General features: G+C 39.3%; 1 protein-coding gene across 7 annotated transcripts in view; it reads right to left on the bottom strand.

The window, feature by feature from the left end:
* NCOA7 (nuclear receptor coactivator 7) overlaps nt 1-15,077 on the bottom strand; it is a 165,329-nt gene that overhangs the window by 56,398 nt on the left and 93,854 nt on the right. For all 7 annotated transcript variants that reach the window (XM_045499481.1, XM_045499482.1, XM_045499478.1 and 4 more), the window contains 4 exons: nt 10,123-10,202; nt 6,586-6,693; nt 1,602-1,715; nt 893-1,018 (listed from right to left, as the gene is read on the bottom strand). In XM_045499481.1, coding sequence (XP_045355437.1) covers nt 893-1,018; nt 1,602-1,715; nt 6,586-6,693; nt 10,123-10,202 — 428 coding nt within the window. The remainder of the gene's footprint in view (nt 1-892; nt 1,019-1,601; nt 1,716-6,585; nt 6,694-10,122; nt 10,203-15,077) is intronic.

Here is a 15,077-nt window from a genome sequence, read left to right as displayed (position 1 = left end):
ACATAACCCCTTCTTCAGAGGCTCACTGAAAGTTGGATTTGTTCTTTGTAAATCACACCAACCACCAAAAAACTAAATACACAACACAGCAGACATTATTTTTAATACCAGCATCTCCAGCAGCAAATGGGTTGAGAATTGAACATTTCCGAAGTTAGGTACTAAGGTCTTTACATCAATTATCCCTTTTAATTACCACCCCCTACAGAGTCAATTTTATTATAGTTCCTATTTCATAGGTGAGGAAAATGGAAGCTTTGGCAACTTAAATACCCTGCCTATAGTCTCAGAGCAAGCAGACAGCAGAGTTGGATTTTATTTTATTTTTTAATTTTTTTAATGTTTATTTATCTTTGAGAGAAAGAGAGAGAGAGAGAAAGAGAGAGAGAGAGAAAGAGAGAGAGAGAGAAAGAGAATGCAAGTGGGGGAGGGGCAGAGAGAAAGGGAGACACAGAATCTGAAGCAGGCTCCAGGCTCTGAGCTATCAGCACAGAGCCCGGACATGGGGCTCAAACTCATGAAGAGCAAGATCATGACCTTAGCCAAAGTAGGATGCTTAACTGAAGGAGCCACCCAGGTGCCCCAGCAGAATTGGATTTTAAATTCACTAACTCCAGTCTTTACTGTTAAGCATATACTATATTGTCTCCCTAGCAATTTACAAGCCAAGAATTGAAAGATAAAATGATAAGTCCTAGATCACAAAGAATCGTATTTCTCCTAATATATACAATGCTAGGGATCCAACTGGGGAAAACAAATGGACACTTATGAAATCTTAAGCTGAAACTTTGGGAAAGATATTTTAATGTCTCCTATCTTCAGTAATTTGAAACCTAAGTTAGTTTTCCATGGAGTTCAAGAAAAGGAAACAAATTACACTGCCATATACCTTTCCATCAGTGAAGTATCGACAATTCATTTTTAGAAATTTTACCACGCCTGGCTCATCTTCTTCAGAAGTGGATGATAAGACTCTTTCAATGGGTTTTAAGGCCTTTCTTGCTAAGTCAGCATCCTTTAAGAAAGCAAAATTGCCAAAATCAAAAGGAAGCCCTTTTTAAACAGATTATTTCTATAAATCAAGCCACATAAGTTTCCTATCAGGAACCTGTTTCTATTTACCTTGAATATGAAAAAGAGCCAAATATGCTTCATTCTCCAAGAATTATCACAAATACAATTAAGTATCCAAATCAAACTAAGATTTAAACAACAACAACAGTAAGGGTGTATGTATGAACTCATAAAAATGGCTCATCAAATGTTTTTAGAAAATAACCTAAATGAAATAATTCATATTTGACTCATGGTTCAATTTCTCTAGAAAAAGGAGTAAAAGCAGTACAAATCAACTATCTGTCTCATCCAGAGTTTAATTGCATACTTTTACATATAAAAGGTGTGCATTTTTCCCTCTGAGACCTTAAATATGAAATAGGTTTCTTTTTGATAGGACATATTCTCTCAACTAAGACAAATCCTTAACCCTACCCCCTTTGGGGAAATTTCAGATGAAAACCTGTGAAAAACGATACATAAAATTCTACAACTCAAAAAATTATTTGATAAATATGAATGTTCACGAATGACATACATACAGGCAGTTTATCATATTCTGCATCTGATGATGAAGGAGACACAGTAGCACCAGGACTAGATGATGATAATCTTAAAGTACTGGAAGGAAAGTTAGCATCTGGCACGAAAAGGACCTGAGAACGGGAAAGACAAGTGAAGTGAATATCGAGATCAGGCAAACACTGGACAGTGTTTAGGGCATTACTTTCTGTACAGAATCATGCTAAGTACATGACTAAAACTTGGTTGGGGGGCACCTGGGTGTCTCAGTCGGTTAAGTGTATGACTTTGGCTCAGGTCATGATCTCACAGTTCCTGAGTTCAAGCCCTGCAATGGGCTCACTGCTGTCAGCACAGAGCCCGCTTCGGATCCTCTGATCCCCTCTCTCTCTGCCCCATCCCAACTCACGTGCTCTCTCTCTCCCTCAAAAAAAAGTAGACATTAAAAAAAAAAAGTCTGTTCTCTTAAAAAAAAAAAAAAAAAAAAAAAAAAAAAAAAAGACCTAGTTGGCCTTCCCAAAACTTGTAAGTACCTTGGAGGCTTCTGGACTAATCCATGAAACAATTACTCATAATATGAATGCGTTCAGTGCAAAAGGTATGGAACACACCCACAGACACTGCAGGAGCTCACAGAGGGGAGAACAAGGTGGGTGAGTACTCTGGGCACGTCATATAAAGCAAGTGGGTCCAAGTGAGGCTTTGAACAGCATAGAAGATTTAGAGAGGAAAGAAGATTCCAGGGAGGGGCACTAAGGACAGGGAAGAAAGGAAAGAGTAGCATGGCATGCTTCTAAACCCAACATCTGTATCAGGAAGAAATGGAACAAATTCACGCTTGCTAACTCTCAGCAGGCCCTGAGTACTAACGTAAGATCGTTACAAGTTGTACAAGGTAATATCAATAATCTCAATAATTTCTATCACCATCAACTTATCTAAAAACAAAAATTGAAATCTCCCACAGTGTACAAAATAGCCTCTTTCCCCAAAATGTACTGGTGCCTGAAATGTTATTATGATCTTATCATTCAACACTCTTACAGTGAGACATGCAACATTTGGCATATATCATATACAGTCTTAAAATGATGTCCTTTAGGGCTGCCTGGGTGGCTCAGTCGGTTGAGCGTCCGACTTCAGCCCAGGTCATGATCTCGTGGTCCGTAAGTTCGAGCCCCGTGTCGGGCTCTGTGCTGACAGCTCAGAGCCCGGAGCCTGTTTCAGGTTCTGTGTCTCCCTCTTTCTCTGACCCTCCCCTGTTCATGCTCTGTCTCCCTCTGTCTCAAAAATAAATACACATTAAAAAAAAAATTTTTAATGATGTCCTTTAATGTTATAAAACAGAAATCAGCACTAATTGTATAACAACTGTTCACACTTTCCCATCTTATCTCTGTTTTAACTTTAGTTATTTAAATCTCTCTTCAATCCAGAAAAAAGGTGAGATAACAACAAAAGACACATTCTGATAAAGGTAGGAAAACCAATATCAAGGAGAATAACATGAGGACTAATTACTACTGAAACTATGTACTCCAAAATTACCACTGTTTGAGGGGTGGGCCATAAAACGGGTTCTGAGTTTCCAAATAACCAATGCAAAGGGACAGACATCATTAGTCAGCAGAATTCAACTTCCATAAGATAAAAACAAACCAGTCTTGGGGTGCCTGGGTGGCTCAGTCATTTAAGCATCTGACTCTTGGTTTCGGCTCAGGTCACGATCTCGTGGCTTTGTGGGTCTGAGCCCCGCATTGGGCTCTGCGCTGGCAGTGAGAAGCCTGCTTGGGATTCTCTCTCTCTCTCTCTCTCTCTCTCTCTCTCTCTCTCTCCCTGCCCCTCCCCCACTTGCATCTCTCTCTCTCTCAAAATAAATAAACTTAAAAAAAAAAAACCCAGTCTCTCATAAGTAGAAGTATTTTCTCATTAAGTCTGATAAAGAGTATCCCAGTCTGAACTACTTGTCTTTGATGACACACTGACAATTAATACAATAACCAGTTTGGGAGGACTATTCTTAATTAGATCTGTGATGTAGATCAACGGCAAATGCCAAAGTGTAGAGTTCTACAAATGTACCTTACAGAGGGCTAAAATTCTATGCTCTCTTATCTCATGTATCTGGACAAGAGGAATGAATGGATAACATTTCTTCCAAGCAATTCTCCATTAACAGTTTTTTGTATCTGAGTTTTGACAAGTGTTAGGCAACACAGGTTAAGATTCTATTGTCTGGCATGTTCTAAATGTCCAATCAAAAGGATAATTCCTGTGCTTAAACACTTCATTACAGTGTAGAGGTGACAGTTGGATGCTGGGACACTCAGTCAGAAGATGTGCTACCTCAACATGGAGGTGAGCCAGGAACATGGGTAGGGGTAAGGGTGGTTTACCTACTGACTGCAGAAAATAATTCTGCTCCAACACACAGGCATAACTGTCAAATTTTTCAAAGCATGTGTAGCCAAGGTGCTCGATGAATATAAAAACAGCTTAAACCTATATCTGCAAGGTAACTTCTGAGTGTGCTTAAGATAAACTACTTGAAAAAGTATATTCTTTGTACATGTCCTGAAATTTGATGTAAGTATCCAAACTAATAGACAAACTCAGGACCTTCTAAAACTTTTGTTTAGGCCTCAGTTGTTTACATTTATCTGCTATTGTTTTTGGTCTTTTAAGCAACAAAAGAGCCTACGGTTTTAAGATTTAAAAGCTTCAGGTAACTGCCTCTGAAAATTACTTCTTACATGTAGTCACTTACCTAGCCAGACCAGTTTCCTTTCCTACCTCACGGTGACCATCAAATCAGTCTCTAGTAGAAGAGTGAAGCTCACATTTTTTGGAGCCAGAGCAGACAAAAATAGTCTTTTTTTTTTTTTTTTTTTAATTTTTTTTTTTTCCAACGTTTATTTATTTTTGGGACAGAGAGAGACAGAGCATGAACAGGGGAGGGGCAGAGAGAGAGGGAGACACAGAATCAGAAACAGGCTCCAGGCTCTGAGCCATCAGCCCAGAGCCCGACGCGGGGCTCGAACTCACAGACCGCGAGATCGTGACCTGGCTGAAGTCAGACACTTAACCGACTGCGCCACCCAGGCGCCCCGACAAAAATAGTCTTGAATGATCAGATCTACTGAGATGAAAGCAATACCTACCCCACTCAGAGTATTTAAAAATCCTTGAAAACAAAAAGTTGTCTACAGTTTTTGAAAGCCCCTTGATTTCACTCTTCTTGATTTCTTATCTTTGTCAACAAAATCCTAATTCTCTCTGGGTCCTGGGACAACCAACAGCATACAACTGTTTAGTCATATGAGGGCTGGACTGCATAGCAAATGCTAGAAAAGCCATCAGAGATAATGTGGCCCAACACCTAACTTCAGGGATTAGGAAACTGAGGTCCAAAAAAGGAAGGGACTCACCCACATCAAACAGTTACTACAAGGCCAGTCAGAAACAAAGTGTTAGAGATCCTACTTTGGTATTTTTGCCATTACAATAGGCATATTAAAACAGTACATTGGTTACTGGACCTTAACCTAGTACCAATATTTTGTTTATGGACATAGTAAAAAAAAATAAGGAATTGCTCTAAATTATTTTCCTACATTCTAGTGACTACAGTCTGTTTTTTTTTTAATGTTTTATTTATTTTTGAGAGAGTGTAAGCAGGGGAGGGACAGAGAGAGAAGGGCAGAAGATCTGAAGCAGGCTCTGCACTGACAGCAGTGAGCCCGACATGGGGCTTGAACTCACAAACCATGAGATCATGACCTGTGCCAAAGTCAGATGCTCAAATGACTGAGCCACCCAGGTGCCCCTAGTGACTATAGACTTTAGCCTTGAATTAGTAAATACACATCTAGGTTCTCTGCTATGGGTCAGTTACATAATATGAAGTAATACTTCAGATTATAAGAAATCCCCAAAAGGAGATATCTACTGTTAGTTTTCTTAGAAATAAATTTTCATTAATTTTTGAGAAGTTTTAATGCATATCTCCCTTCAATTACCTGGTGCTAGAAGTATGCTAATTTCTCCTTTTAACAAGAACATAAATACTAAAAGTACCATAATATAAACTGGCCAGCTTATGGCCTGTTGGCTTCATGTGCTGCCCTTGAATAAAACGCAAAGAACAATCTCACTGTTACCTCAATAAAGTTGTCTTTAAAAGTAATAGTATCTATTCTGGAAGAATTAAAGGTCACTATAATGTAGAGATGCAGAAAAATGCTCAAGTCAGTCCACAACTAAAACCAGAATGTGCTCACGGCAACCAGACGGTTCTATGGATAGGAATGGAAACGTGGCCTCAGCTAGGACCTGCCAATGACTGGGTCATTTATATCTATTGGCTAAATGTAGTTTTAAAGTAGTAATAAAAGAATATCTCATTAAATATGTGGAAGGCACTAAAAAAATTGGCTGGATTAACCAAGAGTGGCAAAATTGCACAATTAGCTAATTCCATTCAGTTTAATAAATAAAGTATTAATTTAAAAACCTGGGGAAGAAATGGTGTGGCTTTTTCTTGATAGTCCTGCTGAATGTCTCTGCCTCTGGCTATTTTTGCCAGGTATCATATAAAGACAAAAATGAAAAAAATTTGCTTAATTTAAAGTCAAATGATGGCCATAATGTATCCCAGGAGTGGAATAAACTGAAACGTGCACTTCTAAATTAAACATTCTGAGAACATTTGAGTTACATTCTACAGAAGAAAAAGTCAAATTTAACTTCTCTTGATGCCCTACAGGACATCCACAACATGAACTAATGATAGTTAAGTAAACTGTTAATCATCTGCAAGGCATTCATTTCTGAGTTCCTAAGTTCTACAATGCTTTCAGAATTCTTGGATCTAATGGAAAGACTGTACCAATGCACATTATCAACGATGATAATCCCATGACACTAAGAGTGAAGCATTAAAAATGGCAATAAAAGATAAATGCAAAATTTCTAAAAAGTAATACCCAACAAGTAAAGAATTACCTGGCCTGGAACAATAGTATGTGTGAAAAGTTTATTCAGTTCCACTAATTTATTGGGAGTGATGTTAAACTTCAGGGCTATGGAGTTTAGGGTGTCCTGGCTTCCAGCCTGGAATAATCAAACAAACAAGATTCAAAATATAAAGCAAAAACAACAAACAAACAAAACCCTTCCTTTTAGTAAACAACATTAATCTATTTCTGATCTGAGTGGATGAAAAGTAGTTCTTTCCAGATATATTCTGAAAAAGAAAGTAAATACATTCTCCATTCTTAATAAAACCATAGAAAAGCAAAGTCTTACATGCAATTCATTTCTGGGCTCCCTTATCTTCAAATTTCAGTGTCCACTAATAGATTTCTAAATCTACTTTGGCACAACCTAGCTGTGTGGAGTAGAGGTTCACAACGTACAATAAAAACTGTTAAGAAGAGAAGAAGTAAAACACACACACAGTCCCCACCCAATAGAGGAGGACTACTTCCTCTATTCTCAATGTTCTGTCTTCTTCCCGTCTGTTCACTGCACTAAAGGCTCCTGCATGGTGACCTGTTAATGGCTGATAATGTCAGTGTCAGCACAGTGCCCAACACACAGATGATACTCAAATGTTTGACAAATGAATATGACGGAAGGCAAGTAAATCATTATGAAATTCAGGTTAGCTACCAATAACTGTTCACAGTCATTAAAATGACAACTTCTGATAGTCAGCCAGATTAGTGTTATTCTCCAAATCTGTGAAACTTGCGATTCATGCCCCACATGTGTATCTCTTTCTTTCTCTAACAAAGGGTTATAGGCCTAAAGAGGGCAATGAGAGGATGTGAAACTTCACAGTAAATAGCTCCACCCACAAAAAGTCTGCTGCCCCTGGTCAGGCCAATATCCCAGACTTCTTGTCTAGGGTCACTGGATAGAACTTGTTAGTGGGAGGCCACTCTGGTGTGTGTCACTAAGAAGTTCCCATATACAGCCTTGGATCAAGACGGGTGACCGTCCCTATATTCAAAATTGGCTCCACCAGGTGAGCCCTGACCGAGGTGGCGATGTGAGGTGGCTGCAGGAGGTCGTGGACTACTGAAGATACAGATGTAGAATTAAATTCACCACTGTCCTTAGCATCAAAACTCCACCAACTAGATGAACAGTATCAGACTAATCAAGGTCATAGTTACAAATTACACCAAAATGACCTCAAAGCATTTCTGGAACAAGTCAGTATATAAATACATGTTTTTTAAAAATTATTTAAAAATTAGCAATATATGGCCCTACCTCTACCTTGGGCAAAACCAGCCTTACTAAAAATGAAAAAGAAAAAAGACGTTTTACCTAACATATTCAAATCCAGGGGTTTTGGGGGTTTAGAGTCAGTATGAGACACACTGAGAATGGAGACTACAGCCAGACTGCTGGATCTGAATTCTAGACCTGCCACTTGCTAGCTGTGTGACCTTGGGTCATTTACTTAACTTCTCTGCATTTCAGGTTCTTGATCCCTCAAACAGATAATTGTAATTTCTGCTTCACAGCACTTACTTCATGGCAAGTGATCAAAAAATTTACTTCGTATTTTTAAGAAAAGACTTATAGAAATATACTGTGCATAGGGAGTTCAGGAAAGAGAAAAAACCTTAACAATCTGGAATTATTACATAACGACAAGACATAAATACAGCATTAAGCCACAGACCCTGGGATGGATATGGGAATCATTAAATGTTTAAAACTAAACAGAATGCGAACATCCACAGCTTTGGAGCAATATAAGCAATCCATTAAGTGCTAGCATGGTTCTCTAAACATGAAGTTATGAATCACCTTTTATTTCCAATGACAAGTACAAACAATAACTTGCCAAGTAAAACTAATCCCCATAACCTACAAATCAAACAGGCAGACATATCTGCATTGCTAATTTGATCACCTGTTTATAAGAGTTAATGTGGGGGTTGATACTTACTCTCACTGCACCATTTAGTATATACTATGGGAAATGTCTCCTAGAAAACACCCCTTGTTATTTCTTTGGAGGGGCTTGTGCATAATACTGCTGGATACACACATGGCTTTAGAGTTAATATTGTTACTAATGATAAATAATCCAACACTTCTTGAGTACCTACTATCAGGTAAGGCACTGTGCTAGGTGTTATGGGGATCAATAACCTATTGTGGACCATGGTAAAGTGAAATAAATAATCACCCCAAGTCCCTCTGGAAAGGACCAAGCCTATAACCCACAGAAAGATACCTAGAGACATTCACCGAGCACTGAGCATGAAATGCCTGTGCCAGGACTCCTCAGTGTAACTCTGGAAAGGCTTGCAAACAATTTACCATTCCAAAAGAAATGCCAGGGAAGGATCAGGTCTTGCTACTTGCCTGTACAGAGCCTGGCATAGCACATGAATAATGAGTAGAAAAAAAATGCACATGAGAAAATCACAACCAGGTAATGGCAACAGCATTTAATTTCTTATTACAAGTCAGAGAACAATGCTACTTCAAAGTGAATTAAAACAAATCTATAACTGAGTGCTCACTTTGTAACAGACCTGGGATAAATAGACACAGCTCCTGGCCCCCAGGAGTTCACGCTGCAGGAGAGAAATGAACACACGGCACATATGCGGAGGTGCCGTAAGGGACACATACATAGCATTATTCATCTACTAACTCAACAGAATGGAGGCCTATACCCTATGAGCACCAGAAATACAATGGTGACCAAAAAAAGGATCTCTCTCCATGGGTACATGAATTAAGGCACAAGATAGACATTAAAACAATCACATCAGTGAATCAACAGTGTTAAACTGAGGTACATTATGTAAAGGAACATGAATCTATGAGACTGAAATGAAGAGATCTGGCTGGATAGTCACAGAAGGTAAGAATGAACATGAGGAGTCATGGGAAGAGGATGTCAAGGGCAAAGCTCTGGCTTGTAGAAATGTACAGCTTATGGAGCCATTGCTTCTTGAAAAAATACCAGCCCTGGAGGTCTAAGTGGATAGGCTGAGTAGGAAAGTGATCTGTGATTATGGAACTCAGAAAGCACAACCAGCTGTCATTGGCATATTGAAGATAATTCAAGTCATAGGTTTACATGAGATTACCCAGAGAGAAAACATAAAGTGAAAAGAAATGACCTAGAACAGGTCTTAAGAAGCTTCCTTGGGGCGCCTGGGTGGCGCAGTCGGTTAAGCGTCTGACTTCAGCCAGGTCACGATCTCGCGGTCCGTGAGTTCGAGCCCCGCGTCAGGCTCTGGACTGATGGCTCAGAGCCTGGAGCCTGTTTCCGATTCTGTGTCTCCCTCTCTCTCTGCCCCTCCCCCGTTCATGCTCTGTCTCTCTCTGTCCCAAAAATAAATAAACGTTGAAAAAAAAAAAAATTAAAAAAAAAAAAAAAAGAAGCTTCCTTAATTAATGGGCACACAAAAGGAATGCAGCTAAGAGGATGTGTCAGGGAGAAACATCATGCAAATCCAGTGGTCTTAACAAGTGTTCATACCTTCTGTTCATACTTACAGTGTATTCCATAGTACCGTGGGGCTTCTGAACCACCATCTTCTTCTCTTTTTTATCATGTGTTTTGTTTTGATTGTCATCTGAAGAATAAAATGTATGTAAATGAATAATTTCATTTTCAGGAATGGATGATAAGACACTCAGGAGTATATCAAAACTACTTTCAAACGGACTAAAAAAATAAAGCAGACCCTACTAGGAAAATGGACTATGGGCACAAATAGACCATACTCTTAAAAAAAAAAAATACTATTCATCAGTGAACACCTGAACAAATGATTTCTGTTAACTATAATTAAATAGTGCAAATAACAAATATTTTATAGTCATTAAAGGAATAGTATAAATATTACACAATGAAGTTAAAACTAGTATAGTTATGATATAAATGACGCATAATGGAAATCAATCCTACCCTTTTAGTTTTTTTTCTATTTTTTCAAGCAAAGCATAATTAAAATAACATAGTAAATTGACAATTTTATACATTACTCAATGCTCACCATTCAATGTTATTACACTATTACTGATTACATTCCTTATGTTATACTTTTTGTAAACTTTTAAAAAAAAATTTTTTTTAATGTTTATTTATTTTTTATAGAGAGAGACAGAGCATGAGTGGGGGAGGGGCAGAGAGAGAGGGAGACACAGAATCTGAAGCAGGCTCCAGGCTCTGAACCATCAGCACAAAGCCTGACGCGGGGCTCGAACTCACAGACCATGAGATCATGACATGAGTGGAGGTCGGACGCTCAACCGACTGAGCCACCCAGGCGCCCCATCTGTTATACTTTTCGTCTCTGTCATTCATCTTATAACTGGAAGTTTGCACCTCTTAATCCCCTTCGCCTTTTTCATCCATCCCCTCATGGACTCCCCTCTGGCAACCACCAGTTTGTTGCCTGTATTTAAGAGTCCATTTTTTTGTTTATTCATGTGTTTTTTCAATTCCACATTTAAGTGAAATCATATGGTATTTGTCTTTGATTTATTTCACTTAGCATAATACCCTCTAGGTCTATCCATGTTGTCACAAATGGCAAGATTTCATTACTTTTTATAGCGAAGCGATGTTCCACTATATATATATATATATATATATATATATATATATATATATATATATGTACGTATATGTGTGTGTGTATATATATATATATATATATGTATATGTATATACCACATCTTCTTTACCCATTCATCTATCAATAGACACTAAGGTTGCTTCTATATCCTGGCTACTGTAAACAGTCAATATATCTTTTCAATTTAGTGTTTTCATTTCTTTCAGTAAATACTCAGAAGTGGAATTACCAGATCGCATGGTATTTCTATTTTTAATTTTTTGAGAAACCTCCATATTGTTTTCCATAATGGTTGTACCAATTTACATTCCCACCAACAGTGCGCAAGGGTTCCCAGCCCTTTTAGAAAGTGATTTGTTAATATGTAACAATAGTCATAAAAATGTTCATTCTTTGGTTCCGTAATCCTTCCCTAGGGGATTCATCCTAAGGCAAAATTCAAAAGAAGAAAACTGCCACATATCATAGCATATGGTTAGTGTGATATTATTGATAATACTGAAAACTTGGGACGACCAAAATGCCGGAGAACATATTATAAGTTGGGCCATAGACTTTGCTGTTTTTACAGGCCAGAACTGGTCAGCCCAGAAATCTAGCAGCTGCATTATGATTCAAATTAATTCTCATTTAAATGCATCTTAATATAATCAACCCCGATACTGAAAACACAGACAGCCATACTGCAGTGAATAAAAATTTAAATGACGAAAAATATACAATTGAATTAACTGTGAAAAGATGCTCTAACTTATATGTGATCTGAAAAATGCAAATTAAGACAATGCAACATTTTACATCTATTTGCATGGCAAAAATCAGAAAGCTGGAAAATTCTAGTGTTGGCAGAGATGTGAACTGTTAGAAGGAATGTAAACTGGTATAGCCATTCCAGCAAATTAAATATATATAGCCCATATGACTCAGCAATCTAACCGACAGGCCTCCTCTCCCAGGAGGTACATACTTTATATATATCATAAAGTCACTTGGCTTGAGGATGTACATAACCGCATCATCTGTGGCAGGGGAAAGCTGGAGGGTAAGTAAAATGTAGGAGATATGCTCTGGGATTCTAGGCAGTAATGAGAAATAACAAGCCTGAGCTATACACTGCAGCATGTTTACGTCAAGAGAAAAAGAATGGGATGTACGGAACAACACCATTAGGTAAATTTAAAATAGATGCACACAGAGCAACTATACATTTTTCAAGGCCACATCCAAATAAAAGCCTACTCACTGAATGCAGGAGAATGGTATGCAGTGGGAAGAGAAATGGGAGTGAGGAATGAGGATATAAGGAAATTAATGAATAAATAACAAGGAGCCCAGCTCTGACCAGTGATGATATGTCACCAACTAGGAAGTGTGATTAGCTCAGCGCTCTACACCTGAGGTCCTACAACATCCCATGCCCCACTCTTAGATCAACAGTATCATCACATCCACATGACAAATATGAGTGTACTGAGTGAGAACTCAGAAGGTAACGCAGAAACATGAAAATAGTTAATTTACGTGGGATTTATCTGCCTTTTAAATCGTTCCTTTATATTATTTAATGTTAACAACCAAGAAAAAAGTCATAGATGCTGTACCTAGAGTCCCTTTCCAGTCATCTGTATGTTCAATCAGATCCATTCATAGAACCAAAGAGACCTTGGAAATCCCTCCAGACTATAAAAAAAAAAAAAAAAAAGTGACCTCCCTACCTTCAGGTGACCACATCTAAACTACTTCAGGAAGAAGAGACTGTGTTTTTTAGATCTCTAGATTCTCTAGATAGGGAGATTTTACATGGCCTGTTGAAAAACCCCATCATACTACTTTACAACTCTCACAATCTGGTATTCTATCACGTCAGCTCTGCTCTCTCTGTCCCACACTCCTGCCCTTCTCCTTGTCACCATAAACAGTTGTCATTGTAGGTAATCTTGCTTTCAGAACAGGCTTTTCACATCCTTTTGTAAGTGCTTCCTATTTCTAGAACCTAAGCTTCCTCTTCCCATCTGTGGCAACTTCTGATCCACATCTGTCCAGAAAACTGTGCATAATTATTTCTGGTCCCAGTGGAATCACTGCTATAAGCCACCAAACCCTGAGTTTCCATATTGCTCACCTGCAAAAGAAAAACAGGTGCTAGCTGAGCCTTTCAGGATAAAGTTAACTTATGTACCTGAATTAGTACGAAAATTACTTCTCCTTTGTCAGAGATGGGTAGGCCAGAAAAATGTCAAACATAGTAACATCATAAATAAGGGGGGGGGGGGAGCTTTCCCTCCAGAATCTAAGATTCTGAAATTCTTGAGGTAAAGGCCATGATGTGTACCATCTTTGAACATCTTATGCCTTACAATGATACCTGGTATATATGTTTGAATGAACTTCCCAATATAGGTCAATGAACCTGATACACTTGATTGTGGGCAACATTTTCACGGATAGAACATCACACCAGGAATATCATATAAACCTATCAAAGCTAGGGGCACCTGGGTGGCTCAGTTGGTTAAGTGTCCAACTTCGGCTCAGGTCATGATCTCGCAGTTTGTGGGTTCAAGCCCCGCATAGGGCTCTGTGCTGACAGTTCAGAGCCTGGAGCTGCTTTGGATTCTGTCTCTCTCTCTCTCTCTCTGCCCCTTCCCCTGCTCATGCTCTGTCTCTCTCTCAGAAATAAACATTAAAAAAAAAAAACAAAAAACTATCAAAGCCACAAGTCAAACACTAGGTTTTACTGTTGAGTCAATATAAAAAGCAAAGAACTGGCAAATTCTTAGAACCTAATTCGATGGTCTTCATATCATTATAGCACAAGGTAAAACTTCAGATGGATTCTTAATTTTTTTTTTCTTTTGCGTTACGTTTTAAAGATGGCCAGCTACGCGTCTCCATCAGTGAAGTCCTGAATACCTTACCTAGACATAGTCTGCAGCACATAGTCCATGAAGCACTGGAGAGGCTTCTGGCCCTGGAGAGAGCCCAGAAGAGATGGGAGCTGCCTCGGGCGAGGACGGCTCTGCCACGCTTCAGGATGGGGTTCCACCTCCAGCGTTTCAGGTGGGGACCCATGACCATCTCCAAGGGTAGAACTATCTCCCAGTGATACTGACACCTTTATTTCCAGCTTCAGCCTCCTCAGACCCTTATATGTACACAATTCGGACCCTCCCCCTGCTTAGGAAAACCTGGAGCAAATGATGTAAGAGTATCTACTGCCAGAGGGGAAACAGGGCCAGAGGTCCCTCAGGAGCCATTCAGAGCAGAGCAACTGAACCTCCTATTTGCCCCGCCTCTGAAAAAACTTTTCAGAGCCAGTTTTTTCCAGCCTAATAAGGAAATAACTGTGGCAAAACTGACAAGACCCCTAGAGGAAAGAAACATGGCACAGCCCATCTCATTTCTCATAAGCCCTGGATGTGGGGACACCTGTGTTGACCCCCCACCCAGGTGGATCTGGTGCCCTGCCCCCAAGTCATGTCTCCCCCCTTCCCACCCCAGGCGTCCGCAACACAAGGCTCTTGGCTCCTGCATCTGAGGATGTCCTAGATATGAGTGTACAGACAGAAGACTCCTCTCGCTCCATGCACTGGGGCTCAATGAAGTTGACGTTCAGGAGCAAGTCCAGGGCCTGGAGGAGCATGAAGGCTGGATGTGAAGAAATCCCTTGCAGTGGTGGTCTGTAAAGTCTTGGATGAGGTTACAACTGATGAAGGAATACATTTTAAGAAGATCTGTGGTTTGAGGACAGAACCTAAGGAAGGCTTAGAGGTGGGGAGTGAAAAGAAGTGTGGCTGATGGGGGGTGGCGAGTAAAAGGGGAAGAAGAGGAGTGACCTAGGCCAAAGTCAGATGCTTAACTGACTGA

The sequence above is a fragment of the Leopardus geoffroyi genome, chromosome B2, assembly GCF_018350155.1.
Source record: "Leopardus geoffroyi isolate Oge1 chromosome B2, O.geoffroyi_Oge1_pat1.0, whole genome shotgun sequence".
Taxonomy (NCBI): domain Eukaryota; kingdom Metazoa; phylum Chordata; class Mammalia; order Carnivora; family Felidae; genus Leopardus; species Leopardus geoffroyi.
The sequence above is the reverse complement of the archived record's forward strand: the minus strand, read 5'-3'. Positions and strand labels throughout refer to the sequence as shown.